This window comes from Eriocheir sinensis, chromosome 35 (assembly GCF_024679095.1).
Source record: "Eriocheir sinensis breed Jianghai 21 chromosome 35, ASM2467909v1, whole genome shotgun sequence".
NCBI lineage: Eukaryota > Metazoa > Arthropoda > Malacostraca > Decapoda > Varunidae > Eriocheir > Eriocheir sinensis.
In genome coordinates this window covers 17,521,845-17,548,465 of record NC_066543.1, presented here as the reverse complement: position 1 = coordinate 17,548,465, position 26,621 = coordinate 17,521,845, and the positions used below count along the sequence as shown (strand labels likewise).

The window sequence follows — 26,621 nt, the reverse complement described above, 5'->3', positions numbered from 1 at the left end:
CTCCTCCTCCTCCTCCTGTTACTGCCCTTCCCTGTCCTCTATCGTCCCCTGCCATCGTCCTCTTTTTTTTTCTTTTTCTTTTTCTTCATCTGTGCTTCCTTCTCTGCCTCGCCCCGACACCTCGCCACCGCCTCTCATCTGTAATTAGCCCCCGTTTTCTTTTTATGACTAACCTCATTTTCTTCGGCCGCTTATTACCTTCATGAATAGTTCTGTTTTTTGTTCTCATTATTATATTTTTTCCCCATTTATTGGTGGCGTTATTTAATAGTAATAAGCCAGTTCCTAGAAAGAGTGTATTTGATTGCTGGTTGTCTCTCTAGCTTTCATATTTGCTTTCTCTCCTTGCTTTCTTGATTTTTTTTCTTCTTTTTAAGCCTTCATTATCTACATCTTTATTTTATTCTGCTTTCTTTCTCTTTCTGTTGTTGTTGTGTTCGTTATCCTTAATACACCGTTGTCTTTATCCTTTTTTTTTTGTCTTTCTTTCCCTCTCGACCTCTTGGATGGGAAAAATATAGACATTAGGAAAGATGGAAGGATATAGCACTGGAAATGGGATAAAGGAAAGAAAGAAATAGAGGCAGAAAACGTACCAGTAAGAAGAAGAAGAAACAAAGAAACGTTGGAAAGAAAAGCAATCGGAAGAGAAGGAAAGATGAAAGCGCTGGGAATGGTAGAGGAAGGAGGAGGAGAAAAGGGAAAGGAAGTACAAACGAGGTTAGCACGTGAATGGACAGCAAAGGGGGGGGGGGGGGGATAAGAGAGAATCAAGGAAGGAAGGAAGGAAGGAAGGGTGAGGGCGCGGTATGTGAGAGAAGAGAAAGGACGAAAGGGAAGGAGTACATTCTGTCTAGACACGAAAGTAGGAAGAGGAGAAAAAGAAAGGCTGGAGAGTGTCAAGACGAAAGAGATAAGGAAGACTGATAATTTAAGGTAAAACTCAGTATATAGCAAACCAATTAAGAAACGAATAGGCTATGTTAGGGAGGAGTAAAACAAGGAAGTAGGAAAGCATGGGATAAAGATGGAGTAGGGAAGGACTGAGGATGGAAGGAAGGGAAATAGATAGAAAGATGTTAAATAGTCTTCAAGTTCGAGAAATGAGAAATACAAAGAAAATGAGAGTAGAGGAGGAGAAAGCACGGTGGTAGCATAATGAGAGAGAGAGAGAGAGAGAGAGAGAGAGAGAGAGAGAGAGAGAGAGAGAGAGAGAGAGAGAGAGAGAGAGAGAGAGAGAGAGAGATTACGATTCTCACATAAGTAACCCTTGCAGAAAACACCTCCGTTTTCTTTCGGTGGGTTGGCTAGCTGAAAGAAGATGGGAAGCTTGTTGACCTTGAGAGAGCGGTAAGGTGTCTGTCTGGGTGATGTTTACAGAACTTACCTTAACCTTTGGACCACCGCCTCCCCTTCCCTTCCCTCTCCATCCTTTCCCTTCCCTCCCCTTCCTTCCCGTTCCCTTTCCTCCTCAACCAATCTTTGTATCAGGATGGGAGTTGTGTCAGATTGCAGTGTGTACAGGATAAGTATGCAACATAATAATGCTAATAAAGATAAAGTTGTGAGCATACGGTATTAGTTGCGCGTGGCCGCTGTGCTTGTCTCCGTACCGATGGCCCCTGAATCTGTTGTGGATGATAACCCATTAACCCGGGACACAGGGCCTGCTCAACATCCGAATTTCCACAGTTTACCCTCCCCAGGTTTCCCCAGGTACCCATTTATCGACCTACCCCAAAGGGAGGATGAGAAACTGGGTGGGCTGCACGCCGAATGTCGGGGTCGGGATTCCAACTCAGGCCCCCAGATTTAGGATAGGCTCGCTAACCACTACACTACGGAGAAGCACAAGCCAGTAGTAGTAGTAATAGTGGTAGTAGTAGTAGTAGTAGTAGTAGTAGTAGTGGCATAAAGTTTGCATATTAGGCTTTAGATTTCGGTAGAGTGTGTTTACCAGGAAGGAAATACAATGTTTATGAAGACGTGCCGTGTTGAGAGAGCTGCGCATCATAAAAAGAAGATGAAGTCATTCACACCGCCAAGAGACGGTGTTGAGGTGCTGAGTGAGGGCGAGGCACTGCACACAATGCTGACTGAAAGCAGGGAGTGGTGGTGGTGGTAAGGTGTTTGGGGTTAGGTGGTGGTGGTGGTGGTGGTGGTGTTGATAGGTGACGCGGCACCAACAGGATTTGCAGAGGAGTGGCTGGGCGGGGTGGATACTAACGACCGCACAGACAGATTCACAGACTGGCAGACAGACAGACAACAAGGCCAGCAGGAAGGCAGGAAGTCAAGCAAAGATCCATATATATTCATTGGCACAGACGGACATATACAGACAAGCAGACACAAACAGACAGAGAGACAGACAGATAGACAGGTGGATTCTCAAGCAGGAAAACAGAGAAGCAGGCAGACTGGAAGGCAAACAAAATATGCACTGATACAGACAGAGAAGCGGACAGACAGACACAGACACACAAACAAACAAACAGGCAAGTGTAAGGAGGCACATACAAACCAACACAGACACAGACAAACACGCAGACGAAGAGACAGACAGTTAAACAAACACAAACATTCAGACAGAGACAAGTAAACAGACACTTTCTTTCCTCCATATCCTCACCCTTAACCCCCCGCCCCCCCCCCTTCCCCACACGTCACCCCCACCTGCTGCACCACCTCCAACACACACTCTAGTGGTGGTGGTGGTGGTGGTGGTGCGTCACGCCTCATCGACCGTACACACACTAAACACATTAACTCTTTCCTCTTCCTATCAAAAGTACAGTTGCTTGTTACTGGTGGTGGTGGTGGTGGTGGTGACTGTTATTTGCCGGTTAGTTTTGGTTTTTTCCCTTATTGGTTGGTTATTGCAAGACCGTTATCAGTTTCCCATTTTGTATTTTTTTATGTTATGAATTGTTATGTTTACTTCTCGTTCCTGTTCGTGTCATTGCTCTTGTTGTTGTTGTTGGTCATCATCTGATTGGTATTAACTTTTATTATTTTTTATTATTATTTTCACTTATTATTATTATTACTATTATTATTATTATTATTATTATTATTATTATTATTATTATTATTATTATTATTATTATTATTATTATTATTATTAGTAGTAGTAGTAGTAGTAGTAGTAGTATTGTTGTTATTATTATTATTATTATTATTATTATTATTATTATTATTATTATTATTATTATTATTATTATTATTATTATTATTATTATTATATCATTGTTTTCATTAGTATAATCCTTCCTCCTTATCCTTCGTTCTTAGAGACACATAATAATAGCTCTGTCTTTGATAGATACAGGTTTATAGATAGATGAATAAATATTTAGAATAATAGACAAATAGATAGATAAATCGATAGAAAAAAGATAGATACGCTGATTGAGATGATTAGATAGATATATAGGTAGATAGATGGATAGATAGGAAGACACACATAGATAGTTAGATGGACAGATGGATAGATAGGAAGACACACATAGATGGTTAGATGGATAGATAGATAGGAAGATAGATAGATAGATAGATGGATAGATAGGAAGACAGATGGACTTACGTGAGTGTGTGATGTTGATAACTTTTGTGTGTGTCTTTCGCCTCTAGTGTTACAGTGTCATTAGTGTGTGTGTGTGTGTGTGTGTGTGTGTGTGTGTGTGTGTGTGTGTGTGTGTGTGTGTACAGGTCTCACGCACACGGAAGGGGGTGTAGGGGTGGGGGATGGGGGGAGCAGGCAGGAGGTCAGCTTGGGATGTAGGGCGACGAGATGTGGTCATAGCGGTCTGGCCCTTCACACACACACACACACACACACACACACACACACACCGCCCGATTTACATTCACGCTATCGCATATTCGTCTTAACACATCCAATCACACACACACACACACACACACACACACACACGTCTCCACATTTGCATTCACACTTACACTCTCACACTTGATCACACACAAGCATGCACGCAGGCACACACACACACACACACACACACACACACACACACACACACACACACACACACACACACACACACACAGTGACATACGGAAGCTTGGTAAATAAACACAAGCTGCATTTTCTGGTCCCTGTGAATGACACTTTACGACGCTGAGTAGCAAATATGGAGGGAGGGAAGGAAGGATGGAGGGAGGGAGGGAGGGAGGGAAGGAAGGAGAATAGGTAGAAAAGCTGAAGTGTTTGTCGAGAGGTAGAGAGGGACAGATATGGGTGGAGGAAAAGGTAGAGGGAGACAAGAAACATACTTACCTTTCCCTCCTTCTCTCTCTCTTACTCTCTTATCCTCTCTCCTCTCCCTCCTTCAGTCTTGTCTCCTGCCTCTCCCGCTCTCCCTCCTTCCTCTCTTTTTTCCTCCCTCCCTCCTCTTCCTTCTCCATTTCTCTGGTTTTCCTTTTCTCTTCCAGCCCTGTCTTTTCCTCTTTCTTCCCTCCTTCCTCTTCCTTCTCCATTTCTCCTCTTTTCCCTATTTTCCTCCAGCCTTCATTCTTTCCCTCCCTCCCGCTCTTCCTTTTTTTTTTTCCTTTCCTCCCTACGTCTGTATCTCTCCTTCCCTCTTTCCTTCCCTACCTTTTCATCTTTTTTTTTTTCATTTACATTTCATTTATTTTATCCTTCCTTATTTCTTTACCTCTTTTTCCTTTTATCTTTAATTGTTTTTTTTATCTATTTCTTTTTTATTCCTTCCTTTTTCTGGCGTTTCTTTCTTCCCTTTTCTCGTCATCCCACATTTCCTTTTCCCTCTCTTCTTTATTCCTTCCTCCCTTCATCTTTTCCTCCTTCTCTCAATCCTCCCTCGTTTCCTTTATTTTGCTTTCTTTCCTCCTTCTCTCCTTTTTTCCTTCCTATCTACATCTCTTTCCCAGCTTTCTTGCGTCTCCCTCATTTCTTTCTTCTTCCTTTCCTTTTTTTTCCTGCTTCTTTCCTTCTTCCATCCTTTTTTGACTCTTCCCTTCTTCCTTTTCTTTCTTTATGCAATCCTTCCTTCTCTCCTGCCCTCTCCTTCCCTTTTTCCTTCGTTCTACCATTTTTCCTTCACTCCATCCTTTCCATTTTCCTTCATTCCCTCCTTCCCTTCTTCATCCATTCCTTCCTCTTTTCTACCCTCAATCCGTTCCATGTTCCTTCGCTCCTCCCTTCTTTCCTTCCTTCCCTCCTTCCCTTCTTCCCTCACTCCTTCCTTCCTTCGTCTCGACAATAGCGTCAGGCGAACACACAAGAGAACGTGCTGCCTTTGTGTTTGTGAGGTGCACACACACACACACACACACACACACACACACACACACACATCCTTCGTGACCGTTCTTTCTGTACCTGCCTCCTACATAATTCATTTATACTACTACTACTACTACTACTACTACTACTACTACTACTACTACCCCCACTGCTACCACTACCACTGCTAATACTAATACTAATACTACTTTTATTACTGCTGCCGCTGCTTCATCTTCTTCCACTACTACTACTACTACTACTACTACTACTGCTACTGCTACTGCTGCTGCTGCTGCTGCTCCTGCTACTAACTACTACTACTAGTGTTACTACTACTACTACTACTACTACTACTACTAATAATAATAATAATAATAATAATAATACCACTACAACAACTACCACAACTGCTACTACCACTCATACTGCTACTTTTATAATCATGTCATATATTGTGGAATTTTATGCGGATATATTAAGTTTATCACATTTTGATGTTTTTTCCATCTAATTCACAAATCTTTCCTCATTCGCCTTGCTCTTACACACACACACACACACACACACACACACACACACACACACACACACACACACACACCTACTGACCCCCATTCCCCAGCCACGCCCCACTCACTCACTTCCTCATAACCCCCCTACACTCACCTCTGACCCTTCCACTCCTCTGCCCCGCCACTCTCCTCTGCCCTGCTACTCTCCTCTGCCTTCTGTCCCCCTTCGTAACATGCCTGTGCTTCCCATCCCCTTCTGACACTCCCATTGATCTGCCTTTATCATACGCCCTCATGCACACACAACGGGTATGCCCTAAAATATCTTACACACTCCGCATGGTCCTCTTACCTATCTTTTATCTTTACTGCAAAAAAATAAGAAACCTAAGCCAACCCAAACCTAACATTACCTAACCTATCTTAACCTAACTCAAGTCTATCCAACCCAACCCAACGACCTAATGGATCCTAACTTCACCTAGCCTGACCTAATAGACCCTAATCTAACCTAGCCTAGCCGAATGGACCTGACCTAGTAGACCCTAACCTAACCAAGCCTGACCTAATAGACTGTAACCTAGCTTTTCTTACCTAACCTAACCTCGCCTAACCCTGTATCCATCACCTCCTCTTCTCCTCATACAGTACTGAATGAGCTGGACGGGCTGTCGCGGGAGTCTGTGGTGGCCAAGTATCGCTCGGTGGGCCACGCCGTGAGGGTGCGGGAAGGCGCCGCCACTGCCCTGCACTACCTCAGGACCTCCCGACCCCAGTCCATCAAGTGCGTCACATCGCAGGGCTCGGTGCTGTCCTCCACGCTCTTCACCTCCGAGATGGACCTGCCCGTGAGTGGGGGAGTGTGCTGGGTGAGGGGTGGTGTGCGGGGATGCAAAATAAGGCTTGGTGGTGTCATTGGTGTTGAAAAGTGGTGTTTGGTGAGGGTAAGGTAATGATGGTGGTGTTTGGTGATAGTGAATGGTTGGTGCTTTCAGGGTGATGGTGTTTTAGGGAGGTTTGGGAAGTGTATGGTGTGGTGGTGGTGGTGGTGGTGAAGATGTACTTGAGTAGGTGAATGTTCTGTCCTCTCTCTCTCTCTCTCTCTCTCTCTCTCTCTCTCTCTCTCTCTCTCTCTCTCTCTCTCTCTCTCTCTCTCTCTCTCGCGCGCTTTTTTCCATGCTTTCTTCCTTGATTTGCCTTTTGTCATTCTTGGTTTCATGGCTGTCTCCACCCTCATTTTATTCCTCCTCCTCCTCCTCCTCTTCCTCCTTTTCCTTATACTTCTCTTTCGGCTTCTTCCCCCTTCCTCCCCCTTCCCGTCTCCCCCTTCCTTATTCCTCCACCCTCGCTCCCCTTTCAGCCTCCCTCTCTCCCTCCATCCCCTTCCTCCTACTCCCTCTCCCTCCTCCCATTCCCCCTCTTCCCTCCCTCCCCCTCCCTCTCTCTCTCATAACTCACCGTCTCAAGTTCCGTTTCGAATCCTTTTGACCGTTTCGAGACCTTTTGGAATCCGATTCAGAGGGTTTGTGGGTAAAATAAACTGGAGGAAGAGGAGGAGGAGGAGGAGGAGGAGGGTTAAGAGAAGATACATGAAGGAAGTCGAGTGTGGAAGAGGTGTTAAAGGTGCTTCCTCCTCCTCTTCCTCCTCCTCCTCCTCCTCCTCCTGGGTCAGCTATTGGCTATTGTAATGGTTTTGAGGGGGGAAGGGGGGTATACATAGACACGTTTATGTAGATTGACGAGAGAGAGAGAGAGAGAGAGAGAGAGAGAGAGAGAGAGAGAGAGAGAGAGAGAGAGAGAGAGAGAGAGAGAGAGAGAGAAAAAGAAGGTTTATTGGGTAATATCTCTGAAGTCTTCTTGGATTATTTTGCTTTTCTTTTTCTTCGTCTTATTCCATAGAGCCTCTTTCTTCTTTTCTTCTGTTTTTTTTTGTTCTTGTATTAGTTTTTCTTTTCTTTTATCTTGTTTCTTCTTTTATCTTAATTTTTTTCTTTTTTCTCCTGATTCTTCTTTTTCCTCTCCTCCTCCTCCTCCTCCTCATTTTCCGTTTCATCTTCCTGCTCCGTCTTTCTTTTCTCTCCTCCTCCTCCTCCTCCTCCTCCTCCTCCGTCTAATCTCCCTTTATCCTCTTCAGGACTCCACTAACGACGACAAAATCCTCTCCTGTTGCGTCCACTTCTGCAGCGACTCCACCCAGAAGCGCCCCATACGAGGTGAGTGGAGGAGGAGGAGGAGGAGGAGAAAAAGAAGAAGACGAAGACGAAGACGAAGAAAGAGGAGGAGGAGGAGGAGGAGGACGAGTTTGCGTTCATGAAGGGTAATGGCCACACGCATATCTGTCCTCCTCCTCCTCCTCCTCTTCCTCCTTCTCTGCGGGTTTTATGGACATGCTTGAGGTTTGAGTGCCCATATGCAGGGTCGGGACACACCACCCCCCTTCCCCCTGAACCATGACCATCCCCCCTGCTGCCGTCCCCTGCTTCTCCGCCTGTCTGTGTACTACCTGCCCGTCCCCTGGTTCTCTTCTCACGCCTCTACCTTCTATACCTCCCCTTACTTGGTGCCCTGTTTCTGCCCCCCTCCCCCTCTACCCCTTGTCACTGCCGCCCTGTTTCTCCTCTCCGCAGCTTTCTCCTTTGTTTTTCTTTCTACTTTCATGTTATTTTGTTCTTGTTCTTCTGCATTTGTTTCCTCTGCTTCTCTTTTTTTTTTTTGCATGTATTTCTTTTATTTTTTTCTTTTTTCTGCTTCTGCATCTGTTTCTTCTTGCTCCTTTCTCGTGCTTCTATTTCTCCTATTTTCTTTTTCTTCTGTTTTTGCTTTTTATATTTGGTGTTCTTAGCTCCGTTTTCCTTTCTAATATAACTCGGCTTGTGTTGGATCCCCTCTTTTTCTTTTTCCTTGTGTCTTTTCCTTCATCTGTTTCCTTCTCCCTTTTCGCCGTCGTCGGTTTTCTGTTGTTTCCTCTCGTCTTCCTCTTTTCCCAGTTTTTCGTACCTTCCTCTTGCTTTTTCTGGTCCATTCTTTTCCCCTTTTATTTCGGTCCCTCCTCATTTCTTCTTGTCACCTTTTTCCCATTTTTCGTACCTTCCTCTATTTTTCTCTTGCCCTTACCTGTCCATTTTTATCATACCTTGCTACCTCTACTTCTACCCTTTTGCTTTCCTCGCTCGCCCCCTCCCCCCACACACACTCCTTTCCTTCTCCCACCAGCGCCTCCCTCCTTCCCTCCCTCATTTCTCTGCTTCTTCCGCCCCCTTCTTCTTCCTCTCCCACCGTCTCCCCTTCTCACCTCTCATCTTCTTCCTTCGCCTTCTCGCGGCTTCTCTGTGCTTTCCTTCCCTTGCCCTCCCTCTCACGCCCTTCCCTCCCTTGGTTACTCTTCCGTGGCGTCCCTTTCTCGTGACTCCTCCTCCTGCTTGCCGCCCCCCCTTCCTCCTTCTTCACCTCCTCCTGCTGCTGCCTCCCACGTCCCCTTCGTCCCTCCCTACCTGCTCCCTGCTCTCCGCTCCCCCACGACGCGGTCCCCTGCAGCGTCGGGTCCCCTTAGCGACGGGGGTCCTCTCTCGGGTCCGTCTGGTCTCTGCTTGTGTGTGTGTGTGTGTGTGTGTGTGTGTGATCAGGGTGGCTGGAGGGTTCGTTTTCAAGTCGCCGCGCTGATGTTGTTGCTCTCTGCTCATCTTCTATTATTTATTTCTCCTATTTTTTCTTTCTCGTTTCTTTTTCCTCCTCCTCCTCCTCCTCCTCAGTCTCCTCCTTCTCCTCAGTCTAATAAAAAGCTAATGTATTCACTGCGCTTCCATCAAATCTATTTTACAGGCCATAGAAGCGACCTCAGGATGGATTAAATTACCAAACCATTTAGCCTCGTTATAGGCCAACCAACTTTATGTACCCTCCTCCCCCTCCTCCTCTATCTTATCTCCTCGCTGCGGTAGTTAAAGAATCAAGCAACAAACATCACATTCGCGGTTAAGATGAGGTATGGCGACGGGCAGTGTGTGTGTGTGTGTGTGTGTGTGTGTGTGTGTGTGTGTGTGTGTGTGTGTGTGTGTGTGTGTTACTGGGGCTATTCTGGGGGCGGGGCTGTGTTCGTACCCTCGTAATGTTCCTTCCTTAACTCGGTACTACATATCCAGTGATCCGAGCAGTGTACATCAGTAGGAGGGGGAGGGTCGTGGTGTGTGTGTGTGTGTGTGTGTGTGTGTGTTTGGCCCCGGGATAGAGCCATTTGTTACCCTGGTCCTGGGGTATGCCGTGTACGTACCTTGTAATGCTCCTGCTACACCCCGGCGCCAGCGTGCCCCTCCGTACCTCAGCAGGCCACAAAAAAAGGGACAACTGGTGTAGTAGAATGTTCGGAGACGCTGGACTACCTGGAGCCGGTCTCTCTCGTGAACGGTAGATTAGAAAAGCGAGCGAAAAGTGGAGGAAATGGCACTGTTGATGGGGAGTTTTCATCCCGATTTATTATGCACATGGGTTTGCTATACTTTCCTCATCTTTATAAATGATATATTGAAAAAAATGAACAATAGATTGAAAGAAAAATTATCAAAAAATAGATGAAACACTGAAGTTAGAACAATTTTACACAGAATCACGAACTTTCCCGATCTCTTTTTATGTACCTGGGTTGGTTATACTTTCCTTCTCTTATATGAACATAGAAATAGAAAAAAAAGTGAGCGAAAACTAAAGACGAACATTTGCGGTTGGAAGCTTTGCACACAGACTCATGGGCCGGGGCTTGGTAAACTTTTCTGATCTCTTCTGTATACTCGTATGAACTCTTATGGACGCTTGTGAACTCTTATGGACAATAATGAATTCATGGACACTTATTTTTTTTTTTTACGTTCAGCCTAGTACCGGGAGGCTTTCTTGATAAGGCTTGTTGGTCGGCCCCAATCCGTTATGGCGCAGGCAAGTATATTATAGTGGCGCCACCTTTCTTGGCTCATGCTGCCCTCATAGTTCACCTTTGATCCACTCCTGAGACCTTCGCTACAGTCCGACGTGATAAATGTTTTGTAAGACAGCCTGAGCGTAGTCTTAGGCCATTCGGTGATGACTAAATATTGTCAGCATGTAGCGGCGGGTGGGGCTCATGACCACTCAGCCAACGCCACTACTTTTTGGGAGATCTCACCATAATCATGTACTTTGGTTTGGTATACTATTCTGTTCCCCTTCGCTCCTCATCCTGCTTCTCGTTTCATTTTCTATTCTTTCATCTTCGTTCTCTGTCCTCGCTTCCCTCTTCTCTTTTGGTCCTAAGGTAGAATTTATGGCCTTATTTGCATTAGTTCGGTCATTCCCCGGCATGATCCACCCTCCTCCTCCTGCTCCTTCCTTCTCCCCCATTTCTCCGCTCTCTGTCCTCCCTTCTTCCTCCTTCACCTTCCCCCTTCCTTCCTTCCCTCCCCCCTCTCTCTTTCCTCCCTCCTTCACCCACTCCCTCCTCTCCCCTCTCTTGATTTCCTCTGCCGACGTCTCGCTGTCTGCCGGCACACCATCACGTAACTACCCCCCTTCTCCCCCTCTTCCCTCCCAATGTTCTTCTTGCCTCCCACGACCTCCTCTACATCCTCACCTCCCCCATCCTCCCCTCCGTGGCCCCTACCTCTACCCTCTCCTATACACCCCCACTGCCTCTCCTTCCTCCCCACCACACGTTTCACCTCCTCCTCCTACTTCTTCTTTCTCCTGTTTTTATGCTTGTTTTCCTTCTTCCCTATCGTTTACTTTTTCTTTCTTTAATTGTTTCCTTCTATTCTTCCCCTCTTCCTCCTCCTCTTTCTCCTCCTCCCTTTCCTCCTTCTTCGTCACCATTTTCTTCTTTTTCTTTATTTCTGTCCTTTTATTCTCCTCCTCCTCCTCCTCCTCCTCCTCCTCCACAACAGGTACTCCCACGGTGGTCACAGGTACATGCTTCCCTGCCTCCTGTTATCCTGCCGCTCTCAAGTGTGTAGGATACTCACAGGAATTTTATGAAGGACTTTTTAAAGGACTTCTGGTATCCTACGTATCCAGGGCTCTAAGAATCCATCCCTTTGTAGGATCTCACGCATGTTATCGACCCTTTCCTTCTCTTTATCGCCTCGTGAAGTCACGCAGCGAAAGCAAAGACAAAGGTAAAGTTAGGGGCATTCGCTTTAGTTGCGCGTTGCCTCAGTGCTTATCGCCGTACCATTGGAAAGGAAACACTATTTATTTCTACAGTGAGGAGATATCACATGTCGGGCGGTGACCTATCTGAAGCGAAGGGCTTGATTAATAAGGGCCAACCTTGTGAATACATTTATATTTATCCGCCTTCACTGACCATTATTGTGTTGTGGTCGTGGTGCTGGTAGTTGTAATAGTAGTAGTAGTAATAGTAGTAGTAGTAGTAGTAAACTTCATAAGGGCCAACCAACCTTTATATTTATCCGCCTTCACTGACCATTGTTGTGTTGTGGTGGTGGTACTGGTAGTTGTAATAGTAGTAGTAGTAGCAGTAGTAGTTGTAGTAGTAGTAGTATGAACGCTGCACAGTCCCCTAACCCTGTCCTCGTGTTGTGTTTCAGCCGGCGTGCGGCGGCTGTACCGGGAGGTAGTGCTACTGACGGAAGACCGCAACCTCCGGGTGAAGGCCCACGCCCACGACGTGCCCGTTAGGGACCTGTTGGACTTCGCTCGGTGGGCGGGCGTGAGGTGAGGGCGGCGCGGGCTGTCCACTGCTAGCTGCCCGTCGCTGCCTTTGCCACCCAGCGCCGCCTAGGACCCTCCCACGTGAGTCCGCTTAGTCTCTTGGTAGTCGTGTTTTTCTGTCCTTTCTTCATGCCCTCTGTTTTCTTCATTTATCTTCCCTGTCTTCCCTTTCTTCTCGCTTTCTATTTCTCTTCGTTTCTCCTTCCTCATGCCCTCCGTTTTATTCATGTATTTTCCTTGTGTTCCCTTTCTCCTCTCTTTCTATTTCTCTATCCCTCTATCCTCCCTTCTTCGCGTCTTGTGTGTTCTCCCAGGATCTTCCCTGTCTCCCCTTCCTTTTCCATTTCTATTTATCTATCCCTCCTTCACTCCTCTCTATTTTTTCTTCTTTCTCTTTCCTTCCCTTCTCCATTTTCAGTACTGGAATGCAAAGAGACATTACTGACAGACAGACATTATTTATTTCATGTTCTAGTTCTAGGAGATGGGACCAGGCTAAGTTTGTCATGATAAATGTTAATGATGATGATGATGACGATGATGATGGTGATATAATGATGTTTCTTATGTTTCTTCTTCCCACTCATTATTCTTCTGTTCCATTACAGGCAAAGGGAGGAGAGGGAGGGAGGGGGGAAGGAAGGGGAGGGGCGAAGAAGGGAGTGCTAACCCTTGACTAGCCCCCCTCACCCCCCACACATCTTGAGGGACCAGCACACTCAGGTCACCCTCCCAGCGCACCTTTGCCGCCTCCATCGCCGCCGCCGCCGCCGCCGCCAGCAGGGGTAGGTCGGCCGCCACCTGATTCAGAGGAAAGCCGATTTTACTAATGTATATTTTTGAAATTTTATTTTACTTTTTTGGAGAATCTTCTTTATTTGCCTTTTTTTAGTGTTTCGGAAATGCAGAGAGGAAAAAAAAAATGCATTGTTCAGACGGGACTTAGAGAGAGAGAGAGAGAGAGAGAGAGAGAGAGAGAGAGAGAGAGAGAGAGAGCGCTTGCGTGTGCGCGTGCGTGCGTGTATCGGCTGATCGTGACGCAGACATCCAAATGCAGTTCAGTACTTAATTTTCATTTTCTCGTCCCGGTTTCGGCCTCCACCAATTATTTATTCCCCGCCGTCACCCGCGCCGCCAGAAACGCCAGATGAACGTTGACTTAAGTGCATTGTTTGGGAAGGGAAAGGAAATAAATATAGCTGGAATATATTTTTTTATGTCGCAAATAAAGTACCTAATCGTTTTTTTATTTTCGTCTTGGCTAATTAGAAGAAAAAAATCGGTCCAGAGCTATCTCTCTACATATATTATGTGGTAATATTTGTATATTGTAGTTTGATGAATAAAATGTTAATGTTTTATATATTTATTTTTTTGTCCTTTTCTCGTGGTTCTTGCTGTATTGGTGTCTTGCTGTGTCATTCACCATGGTCTCATCACGTGGTGGACTCGCCATCGCCAGCCAGTAAGTATCCTCCTCGACTTCATCTTCACGAATCTTTGGGTGCAGCGGGGGCTTCATATCACACCCACACCCACACCCGGGAGGCGGGACACAACTCCCTGCCTGACACCCGGTAGTAGATTAAAATCACTAGGAGGAAGATGAACAGAAGGCTCGGAGACAGGAGGAGGAGGAGGAGGAAAGGCAAAAGTAACAGCAGGAGAAGCAGATGCAATAGGAGCAGGAGGAGAAGCAGTAGAGTAACAGCAACAGCAAAAACTCAGAAGAACCAAAAACTAAAGTTGGAAAAGAAAGTTGCAGCGATGCAATAATCAAACGATAGGAAGGAAAGGAGGAGGAACAAAAGCAGCAGCAGGAGGCGAAGCAGAAGACACAGAAGGACCAGGAGCAGGAGGAAATAGGAGTAACAGAAACACCTAACCCAGTAGGGAGAGTAGGCTGGGATAAGACATAAGAATGAGGAGGACGAACCAAAACAACAGAAGATGCAGTTGGAGCAGGAATAGGAGAAAACAGGAATAACGGTAGGAGCAGACTCAGTATACAGGAGAGGAAAAAGATGGCTGGGATGCACTTATAAAACAGGAGGAGAAGGAGGCAAAAGCAGCAGGAGAATCAGTAGGAGCAGGAGCAGGAGAACTACTAGGCGGCTCAGGGGGCCAGTAATGAGGGCGGCGTATGCGGGGCGGAGTGTTTGCCCAGCAGCGTCGGCCGTGCGTCGCTGAATACAACTTGGCTTGCCTGGTGTCGGGGTGTTTGGCCGCCTATCACGGGTTTTTAAGACGAGGATAAAGGCCCGGCGGGGGATGCACGGCTGGGATAATGGGGATAATGGCCGCGTTATGCCTCTCTGCACAGCCCGCCGGTGACTCACAGGGGCGGCGAAGGGGGCGGAAAAGAGGTGTAGAGTCTGCCTGTCGTGCCCCCTCGAGCCTGGCTGGCGTTGTGTTGTGCTAGGCGTCGGGGTGATTGACTGACTGATTGGCTGACTGACTGTCCCGCGTGATTCATACTCTGCTTTCCCTCCTACTCCTTCGCGTCATATGCCATACCGCCTCTCGCTTGCCCTGCCCCTCGAGACTGGCTGGCGTTAGGATGATTGGCTAACTGACTGACTGATTGGGTGACTGACTGACTGTCCTGCCTGATTCCCATTCTGCTTTCCCTCCTCCTTTTCCTCCTCCTCCTCTTCCTCCCCCTCCTCGTCCTCCTCCTTGGACAACGCAAACGTAACTTATCCTCCATGTTTGACTGACCGTCGTACCTGATTCTCACTCTGTTTTCCCTCCTCCTCCTCCTCTTCCTCCTCTTTCTCAAAAATGCTATACCGTTTTTGCCCGCCTTGGCCCCTCGTGAGTGGTGGGTATCGTGTGTGACTGAATGACAGGCTGGCTGATCGACTGTCCCTCATGGTTCATACTCTGCTCTCCCTCCTGCTCCTCCTCCGCCTTGTCAATATTGCTATACCGTCTCTGCCTGCCCGGCCTCCTCAAGTCAGGATGGCGTTGTGTTATCTTGGGCGTTGGGAAGACTGACTGACTGACTGACCGGATGACTGACCGGGTGACTGTCCCACCCGATTCACATTCTGCTTTGCCCTCCTCCTCCTCCTCCTCCTCCTCCTCCTCCTCTTCGTTAAAAGTGTAAAGGAACAGCAACCATCCTCCGTGATTGGCTAACTGTCCTGCCTGGTTCATATTCTGCTTTCCTTCCTCCTCCTCCTCCTCCTCCTCCATGTCAAAAAGTGCCCCCCCTAAAAAGGTCTTCATAACGGAACCCGGATTAAAACAACAAAGTAGCCTCGCCACCACAACGCAACCCTTAGTAAACAAACACTTCTGCCGCCGTCCACATCCCGGCAGATCAGTCTTCTCCGATACCTGTTTCACATCTAATCGAATCTAATAATACGTCGATGAAGCCACTCAGCAGTCCCCAGAGGAGCAAGAGAAGGCCTTTAACTTCCCCCTTGAGCCCCTCCTCCCACTCCTTCCCTCTATCCTACCCCAAGATCAAAGGGAAGGTGAAGGGATTGTTATGGGAGAGAGGAGCGAGACCCATTTTCTGTTGGGTGAGTATTAGATTGTAAAGTGTGATTGCTGTGAGTTGAGAGGCGTTATCTAGCTGCAGCCTTCATCTTTAAATACCAGCAAAAAGTATCTCCACTGTACTTACTCATTATTGTTTCTAATATGTGCAGAGCAATTTACCATACCCAGCTTTCCCTCCTCTTCCCCTCCTCATCATCTTTCTCAGTCTCTTCCTCCTCCTCCTCCTCGCCATAGTCCGATAGGTCTTCTGGTGTCTGTTCTTCCTATGTATTCCTATGTATTCCTCCTCCTTCTATTCCCTTGAAGTTTCGGAGGTGAGCGGCCGACTACCCTGCCTTGTCCTGCTCTTCTCTGATTCATCCACTCACGTACCTCTTCCTCCTCCTCCTGCGGGGGTGTGGGGGAAGGGGTTAAGGGGGTTAGAAGGGGAGGAAGGGGTTAAAGGGGAAAGTCTGGGGTGGACGCCCTCTTGTCCTCTGTCCCTCTGATTCATCCCCTTTTGTGTCTCTTCCTCCTCCTCCTCCTCCTCCTCCTCGTCCTCTTCATCCTCTTCCTCCTCCTCCTTCTCCTTCTCGTCCTCTTCCTCCTCTTCCCCCTGGTCCTCTTCCTCCTCCTCCTCCTCCTCCTCCTCCTTCAGGCGCAGCAATGGGCCGGGATGGAAAACAAATGGCTGTGGGATAGTTTTATGTAGTTCTATTTGTCTACCTTTCATGAGCGGAATATCGAGTCCCATTTCTTTCTTTTACTTCTCTTCGCTTTTTTTTATATTCTTTGTTGGACAGACAGACAGAGAGACAGACAAAGGAAGCAGAAAGACTCATTAGAAAAAGCGACCCCATATAAAAAAAGTAAAGGAAAAGAGGAAAGAAGAGAAAAAGATCGTTTGTGTGTAATCTTATTGTACTGTATTCTTTATTTTTTTGTATGGCATAAGTAAAGGAGGGTGAGGATGATAAGAGGTGTGGGTGAGCTGAGGAATGAAGTGATGGGAGGGAATAGGGGTAGAGGCATGTGTGTGTGTGTGTGTGTGTGTGTGTGTGTGTGTGTGTGTGTGTATGTGTTGTGTGTGTGTGTGTGTGTGTGTGTGTGTGTCGGGGCATAATTCTCACAGAAGTAACGATGTTTGCCTTACAAATACTTTTTTTTATTGTATACAAGTTTATTCAATCGTTCATTCATTCATTCATTATCTCTCTCTCTCTCTCTCTCTCTCTCTCTCTCTCTCTCTCTCTCTCTCTCTCTCTCTCTCTCTCTCTCTCTCTCTCTTTAATCGTTATAACTACCACTATATTATCACACCCTTTTGTTTTCCTTTGATACCCAAATGTCGGTTCCCTTAACCTCTTTTTATATTTTTTTTCATCCCTCTTGCATTGTCATTCATTAACCCAACCAGTTATTACATTTTCCTCTTTATGCATTACAAAGTGTTATTAGTCTCTCTCTCTCTCTCTCTCTCTCTCTCTCTCTCTCTCTCTCTCTCTCTCTCTCTCTCTCTCTCTCTCTCTCTCTCTCATCTGGACATCATCTTTACGTGACGCAGTAGAACAGATAACAACAGCAACGACAACAACAGCAGCTGCAATAATGGCCGCCACTCGCCTCTCCCTCCTAACGAGTATTTGCTTTGCTAATTTGACTTCATATTCACCCCAATTAAGCACCCACAATGGACGTGTTTGCCGACCAACCACGCGCCGCTAATTGCTCAAACATCTTTATTAATGTCGCCCTAAACTACACACACACACACACACACCTGCTCAGTATGCCTCCCCGCCCCACTCATTACTCTGCCTATTAGTGTAGCCTTCCCAGGGCCTCTACCGTCTGTTATTCTATTATATACACTCAGCTACTAATATTTCAGGTCCTAAGGTACTCCATGCCGTTTTAGCTGCGAGTGGAGACAGTCAAGTTGTAAGTACATTTATTTCGTTTTGTCTGCCGTTACTATTAGTGTCTTATCTATTATGGAATGTGGAGTAAGTTTTTTTTTTTACAGGCATGGAGGCAGATCAACGGCAAAAAGAGATAAGTCAATGAATAAATAAATAAATGTATAAATAAATATATAGAGGAAAAAAAACCCTTGTCGCTGCTCGTGCAAATCGTGTATAGTGAAAGCCAAGCAGGCGTCCCAGAGTGGTTCAAATGTACCTTTCTTTAATTAAGCAGTTTGTCATCCTCAGCAAGGTAAATATCACCTGCGATGTTGCTCCTATTAGCCTATTAATCGGAGTAATGCGATAGATGGCTATTTTAATTAATATATCAGGGTCCCTTGAGCTGCCTTCTTCCTTTACTATAAATACAATAAATTATGTGACAAAGGTAAAACGACCGGAGTTACTTTACACATTACTTAGAGCGGATAAAATGGTGCTTATTATTATGAAACTACCCAAACATGCTTTTACTAGGTCGAGGCGAACGAGTGAAGCAGAGACCGCAGGGCTGACTGTTCTTACCCACAGCCCGCCTAGCCTAGCACGTCATACATTGCACGGAAAGTGTTTACATTAGCGTTGAAGGACATAACTGATTACAATTTAAAGTGGATGAAGTTTGTTTGTGTTTGAAGCATAGTCAGGCTGATGCATTGATTGATATGTTTACAAGAAGCCACAATGAACCAAGCATAGATATCTATTTAATCACCACAATCAGATTAAGAACACGAGACAGTAATGAAACTGGAACGTCAGCTATGTTTTCAAGATTAGTCTTTTGTTTATATTTGTCAAGCAGAACTTTGACAACCCCGTCCTTCGAAACGTCAGTAATAATCTAAAATAATACTTCAACACTGAAAAGGTATACAATTGATTCATTATTTTTAGGTTTTTGTTCGTTATATAAGATTTAACAACCGAACACGAAGGTTATCTATGCAGAATTAAGTTATTGATATATTACAACAAGTGCAATGCCCGCGGCCTCTGATGACGTCACAGCTCAACACAATCGCTTGAGTGTCATGACTGAGTGTGTGTATCAGCGCCCGCCGCTTTGTTACCCGTGTCTCTTGCCCGCATCCGCTGTCCCCTGGGCCCAGCACATCCCTGGGTGAGTAATGAGTGTTTGCTGAGCGCGGCGGGGGGCGGGAAGGGGGCGAGGGGCGAGGCGAAGGGCGTGAACAGCGATGATTAGTGTGGTGGGTTTGAGCATGTGGCGGCGGGGGTCAGGCGGGAGCTTTTCTGTGGTGGTACGTATTTCTTCCTCTAGTTATTCATTCACTCCTCCTTTGTCACTCTATTATGTACGTACGTTACCTATAGTCTGTTTCCTTCCATCTGCCCACTCGTGAGCGTAGATGTGGCACCTGCGCATTGTTAGTTCGTGATTGCGTGAAGATCAACTTTGTATCTTCAGTGATATATTTGTATGTGTATGTTTACAAAGATCCTCTTGGATAAACCGCAAACATGTCAATTTGCATCGATAATATACCTTGCAATCACACCAAAGACAAGCTTCAATCAAACAGTTTAGTCAGGTCATATTCGAACGATCTATGGCCTTTCAAATACTTCATAATTAATTTCATTGCAAGTGCATGAAAAGACATCTGGCTCTGAAAGTGTCTATACATAAGGAACTTTGATAATTTGTTGCATATAATTAACATGAGTAGCCTAATATTCTTTCGAATACTGATGTCCTTGTCCGCTTTTATCGCCCGGTCAGTGGTAGCAGTAATGGTAGTTCTTTCCTCTTTCCTTCATAATTTCCATGCAGTTTTTCCATGCTGCATGGTTCTTTTTCCTTTCCTGCCAGCTTTGGCTGGAGGGATGGGGGGTGGGGAGGAGCCTTCGCCTTTGTTGTCTTTCATCTTCCACCTTTAATTAGATAGTTAGTGTAGCTTGTCACAAACAACCTCGTAAGGACCAGCAGGTCTGCTGTTGTTTGTTCTTCCTTTGTGTTCCCCCACCCATTACTCTCCCTCCATCTCTCTCCACAATTATCCCTCCACCTCCCCCACCCACTCTCCCTCATCTTCCCCCACCCACTTCTCTCCCTCCACCTCCCTCCACCATTCTCCCTCCATCTCCCCGACCCACTCTCCCTCCACTTCCCCCACTACTTTGCCCCCACCTCCCCGACCCACTCTCCCTCCACCTTCCCCCACTTCTCTCCCCTACCTCCCCCTACCCACTCTCCCTCCAACTCCCTCCACCCACCCTCCCTCATCTTGCCTCACCCACTACGCTCCACCTCCTCCCCACCCACGCTCCCTGCACCTCCCCCACCAACTCCCCCTCCACATCCCCCACCCACTGCACTTCGTTTTCCCTCATCTACCTAAAGAGAACTCCACTTGTGTCTCGTTCCCCGTTTATGTGGATTTAGGATTGTTGTTGTTGTTATTACTATTATCATCATCATTATTATTATTATTATTATTATTATTATTATTATTATTATTATTATTATTATTATTATTATTATTATTGTTATTATTATTATTATTGTTATCATCATCATCAATATCGCCATCATTATTATTACTGTAATTATTATTGTTGTTATTATCTATGCATATCTATAATAATTATATATATTTTTTATATAGACATTGTATGTGTGTATGTATGTATAAATGTATGTGTGTATGTATGTTTGTATTTATTTATCCACCTCTTATGTATATATTTCCTATTTTGTTCTTTGCCATTTAACAGTTTCAAGTTACGTTTTTGTTACGTTGTCTCAAACCTTTAATTAGAAAAACGGGCTTATGTCAGTTAAAAGGAAAATTTACAACGTTACACACACACGCACACACACGCGCACACAGCTATAAGGCACGCTTCACCACACAGTAATTTCCTCACCGCTAAAATACCTTAGAGAATCCAGAAGATTGCTTTACCGTGGCTTCAAAACAATGTGGGAACCGTGTGTTGTAGACATCGTTGTTGGCGGTGGTGATGGTGGTGATGGTGATGGTGGTGGTGGTGGTGGTGATGATGGTGATGGTGGTGGTGGTGATGGTGGTGATGATGGTGATGAGCCCGTAATATCACCATGTCAGTAAACTTTTGTTAGCTTGATGACTTTTTTCTGTCTGTCTGTCTGTCTGTCTGTCTGATTGTCTGTCTGTCTGATTGTCTGTCTGTTTGTCTGTCTGTCTGATTGTCTGTCTGTCTGTCTGTCTGTCTGTCTGATTGTCTGTCTGTCTGTCTGTCTGTCTGTCTGTCTGTCTGTCTGTTTGTCTGTCTGTCTATCTGTCTGATTGTCTGTCTGTCTGTCTGTCTGTCTGTCTGTCTGATTGTCTGTCTGTCTGTCTGTCTGTCTGTCTGATTGTCTGTCTGTCTGTCTGTCTGTCTGATTGTCTGTCTGTCTGTCTGTCTGTCTGATTGTCTGTCTGTCTGTCTGTCTGTCTGTCTGTCTGTCTGTTTGTCTGTCTCCATCACTCATCGTCCTCCCCATCTATTACCATGTCTTAATTTTAATGAATGTCTTCATAACACGTTTTTCATGGTTCTCTGCCCACCAGCATCACCACCAGCATCACCACCATCACCTTTACCATTATTATCCTCACCATCATCACCGCCATCATCACCACCACCATTACTATCACTGCCTTCACTATCACCCTCACCACCACCATCACCATCATCAACTATTAATCTTATCCCTGTCTTTAATAAATCGTTTTTCTAGTGCCCTTTTTACCACCGCCACCACCACCACCACCACCACCATCAACTGTTAATCTTATCCCTGTCTTTAATAAATCGTTTTTCTAGTGCCCTTTTTACCACCACCACCACCACCACCATCAACTATTAATCTTATCCCTGTCTTTAATAAATCGTTTTTCTAGTGCCCTTTTTACCACCACCACCACCACCACCATATATCCCCCCCGCCACCACCGGTGTCAGGCAATAAAGTCACAGGAAAAAAAGTCACAGAAAAAAGTCACAATTTTAATTAGGAAAAAAAGTCACAGGAAAAAAAGTCACAATTTTGGCTAGGAAAGAAAGTCAGGTAATCAAACAAAAATATTCAAGTCATTTGCAGTCGCCAGACTGAAGGATGGTAGTGACCAACGAGGTTGAATAATTTATTATTCCACCCTTCCCATATGTTGTTTGTAAAGGCATTGTTGTTCATGGCGGCGTCTTGTACTCTCCATAGGTGAGGGGAAAACATAAGTGGTTTGTAACGCATTCTCAGAGGCATCAGGCCATCACTGGACATGGCAACCGGCTGCTGCATCAGTCGAAAGGAGCCTCTTACATAAGTTCAATCAAAGTACGTACATGAGCAACTCCTCGGCTCCGGGTGGATCTTGTGGAATGACAGTCTTGAGGCTCATATCTTCATCAACGTCCTCTAGGGGCAAGAAAAGCTAGAGCATCAATCATGCCACAAGACAAACGAAACTCAGCACTGGTATTATACTGTGTTTCCAAACCCAGTTCCTGGACCTTACGCCAAGTGGACTGCGTAAGATGATGTAAACAGCCTTTGCTCTCTACGTCGCTGCCAAACACGGCAAGAACACCTCTCAGTAGCTACACCATCTTCAAAGTCAGTCATAGAATAGTTTAGGTCTGCACACTCATCAACTATTCCTGAAAAAGTTCTTCGTAGGTGGCACGAGTCTTGTTTGGAAGATGAGTGTATACACTGAAGTAATTGCTGTATTACCGAAAGGCACACGGGTGACATACATCTGTTTGAAAATATTTGGAGCCATAGCAAAGTTGCCATTCATATACAAAGTGAAAACACTGCTAACTTTGCCCTGTTTCATTTTTTGCTGTGACTTTTTTACTTGCGACTTTCTTTACCTGGATTCGCCACCACCACCACCACTACCTCTCTCCCCACCACTACCACCACCACATCCCCACATCCACCACCACATAGCCCTCTCCCCACCACTACCACCACCACATCCCCACATCCACCACCACATAGCCCTCTCCCCACCACCACTACCACCGCCCCCATCAGCCACTCAGGCGGTGCACAGTTAGGTGAGGCGACGCACAGCTACACAAAATTACCCAATTCGGAAATTAATCGCCACGGACACCAATTTCGCGGAATCCTGCGGTGGTGGGTGTTGGGGAGGAATGTGGGCTGATTAGAGGCCTCGTGGGGGAAGGGGGAGAGTTGTGGGGAAGGCAGGAAGATGGAGAGGAGAGAGATGATGGTGAGGAAGAGAGGGAGGAGGAGGCTAATGAAAAGGTTGATGGGGAGGAAGAACTGGAGGGTTAGTGGGGAGGAAGATCAAGGGGAAGGGTTGTGGGGAGGAAAGGAGGAAGAGCAGGAAGATCGGTGAGGAGGAGAGAAAGACGGTAGAGATAGAGTTAAGAGAGAGGGAAGTGGATGTGGTGTAAGGATGGGTGTAACCGGGAGAATGGGGGAGGAAAGGAAGAGGACAAATGGAGGAGGGAAAGGAAGACGGGGAAAAGAAAAAAAAAGTAGTTGTAGTAGTAGTAGTAGTGGTCGTAGTAGTAGTAGCAGTAGTAGAAGTAGTAGTAGTAAGGGAAAGAGGTTTAGAAGAGTTAGATTTGGTGGATATCTATATGTAACAAAAAAAGAAAAGGAAGAAAACGCATGAAAAGAAGGAGGATTAGGAGGAAGAAAAGAAGAAAAGAATAAAAAGAAATAACAGTACAATAAAACGAGCAGTCAGGAGGAAAGAACAAGCTTGAGAACCCCTTTTTATCACACTTCTGCTTTCTATAATGAGCCTCAAATCCACTGTTAACACACTTATGTCTTGTATGATGGTGTGGGAACCTCTTAATTACGTGCATTAGTGTCACGGGGAGGTGCTGTCTGCTATTCGTCCTGACTGAGTGCCGGCGGAGGGAGGGAGGTGTGCAGGGAGAGGCGGAGGAAAGGAGGGAGGGAGACAAGAGATGAGCAGGAAGTGAAGGGCTCGTATAGGAGAGAGACGAGGGGAAGGGAGAACAGAGGAGAGGAGAGGAGAGGAGAGGAGAGTACAAAGTAGTACAAAGGAAAAGCAAACAGCAACAGACCTCTTGATCCTAACTATATAAGCTGTTTGTCGTTACTACCATCTACTCCAATCTACGAGTCAGAGACACAGGAAGGAAGAGGAAGGAAGAGTAGCTTGTGGTGGGTCAGGAACACTTACCCACTTTCCCTCTTTTTTTATTATTTCGTTTCATTATGTGTCTGAGGTAAATGAAAAGCGTGATTTTTGAAGGATAATAAATAAAGACAAAACGGGAACTTAGATCTTGGTGGTTTGTGAAAGTATGGCTCGTATTCCAAACATTTCCGGGCTTACACACACAAATTTGATAAGGCTTTCTTGGATGTTGTGTGTGTATTGCCAAGGGTAGTCTCATGAGTAACGCTGCCAGATTGTCGTACTCAGCCTCCTATGTTTGCCGATTTCCGACCCAAAATCTGCCTCCTCGACCTCAATAACTGCCTTCATATATAGTTATCTTTAAAATGGCTCATTATTGGTGCTTTTTGTCAATAGCTATGGCTCAGAAACCGGTAAATACGAGGCTCTGAGTACGATAATCTGGCAACGGTGGAGTCATGAGCCTTGTGGTAGTTTGACAAGACCTTTGCGCCTTGAACGTGAAAGAAAACCCACTCTTGAGAACCTGACTGATCTTTGTGGCTTTTGGAATTATTTATTGTCTGAGAGCCGAAAGCGTCTGAGAATACGGGTCATCCAGCCTATCATGTCCTTTTCGTGCACTTACTGAGAGGAATAAAAATATATATATCTAAGGCGTGTCTCCGGCGGGGCAGAGGCTTATTCAACTTTTTTTTTATTTACAGCAGAGGAGTCAGTTCAAGGGCATAAAAAAAGGTAACAAATGTGAAAAAGCCCGCTACTCACTGCTCCTATAAAGAGTATGAGGATTGGCCGAAAGATAGGTCAATTTCGGGAGGAGAGGTGTCCTGATACCCTCCTCTTGATACTAGGCTATTTAAGAGGATACACTTCATTTGTGGGTGCTGTGTGTGTGCGTGTGTGTGTGTGTGTACCTCAAGACGACGAAAAAAAAAAAGGAAAATTGAAGCAGTCCCTTGTCTTCGTTCGGGCTGAGTGGTTTTATTCCTGGTATCACCGAGGAGTGAGGTGACTGCTCTTATGAACCGAAGCCTTTTTTCACCTACTCAGAATTGTTACATCCTCCACAGAGTCAAGCAACATAATGTACATCAATAGATCCCGTGTAGCTCCTCCCAAACGTGCTATTTCGCCCTGATAGTGAAAGGAGCGTTTTTAGGCTAAGAATCCACAGTTCCCGTCGAAATTGATACCTTTTACACGAAATAAGATACGAAATGTATTAATTGTTCTCGTGTAGCTCCTGCCAAGCGTGTCATTTCGCCCCAACAGCGAAGTGATTGTTTTTAAGATAAGAATCCAGAGTTTCCTCGTGGTGTAGCTCCCTCGAAATTGATACCTCTTACATGGAGTCAAATAACAGTCCCATTAGTAATCGGTTCCGTGTAGCTCTTGTCCGACACGTCTCTTCGCCCAGGTAACAGCGGAGGCACGGTTGACGGCCCTATTCTTAAACGCCTCGGGCTCCCGTTACTACTATTTCCCAAGGCCACAGAGAAGATTAACATGGTTTTTATGGGTGTTTTTTCCCGTTCAAGATGTAGAAGTCGGGTAAAACTATCACTAGAATCACAAAACAGTACATGGAGAGCCCAGGAACTTCTACGAGAGGCTTTTCAAACAGGCGAACTGAGGCGTCGAGACGTTTAAAAGTGCGGGCTTGAGACTCTTCCCTGGATACCTGTTTCAAAGGGTCGGGATAATCAAAATGGCGCGACCGTAAAGGATCAAAATAATGACAATAGAATGAATCATAGAAATAGGACACGTTTAACCTTTTTTTTATCCTTTAGAAATACGAGTAATAGAAATAATAGAATAAATGAAATATAATGATAATGTAAATAGCTAATTGTTAACGTGTTTCTTGGCCCGTGACTACAGTAGGATGCAACAGAGTGGGCCAATGACTGACAAGCGACACGAGACACACGACAGACAGAGACATAAAGACACACAGACAGACAGACAAACAAACATGCGAAAGGTTCTTGGATTGAGGACTTCTTGTTTTTGTTCATTTTTTTGTTCTTGTTGTTTTTCTTATCCTCCGTGTTTTTGTTTTCTTGTTCTTGTTCTTGTTGTTCTCTTGCTTTTGTTCTTGTTCTTGCTATTCTTCTTCGTGTCCTTCTACTTATTATTATTCTTTCTTATTCTTATTCGTATTAGTAGTAGAAGGAGTGTGGTTCCGTGTAGCTTCAGCCCTGTGTCATCAAACTTGCTATACTTCGCCCGGAGCACAGTGGCGTTAATTAAGGATGGACGTGCTCAGTCTAGCCTACTAGTCCGAGGATGTTATTCAGGAGGCGTGTGGCTGGCCGGGGCGGGGCGGGTTATCCTTCCGTGACGGGCGAGGCAGCCATGCACCCCTCTCCCCTCACCCTTCCCTTCCCCTCCTTCTGCCATCAGTCTTGTCCTGCTCACGCTACTCGCCGTATTGAAATCACTCTTGTCTGTGGCGTGAAAAAAATCGTTAATATTATTATCTTATTATTTGAATAAGATTGTCTGTATGTGTGAGTTCAGG

General features: G+C 45.7%; 1 protein-coding gene across 3 annotated transcripts in view; it reads left to right on the top strand.

Moving 5' to 3' along the window:
- Positions 1-13,841, top strand: part of LOC127007521 (telomerase-binding protein EST1A-like) — an 86,388-nt gene extending 72,547 nt beyond the window's left edge. For all 3 annotated transcript variants that reach the window (XM_050878655.1, XM_050878654.1, XM_050878656.1), the window contains exons 13-16: positions 6,433-6,632; positions 7,919-7,997; positions 12,357-12,561; positions 13,089-13,841. In XM_050878655.1, the coding sequence (XP_050734612.1) occupies positions 6,433-6,632; positions 7,919-7,997; positions 12,357-12,487 (410 nt within the window). In that variant the 3' untranslated portion in view covers positions 12,488-12,561; positions 13,089-13,841. The remainder of the gene's footprint in view (positions 1-6,432; positions 6,633-7,918; positions 7,998-12,356; positions 12,562-13,088) is intronic.
- Positions 13,842-26,621: the final 12,780 nt, after the last annotated feature.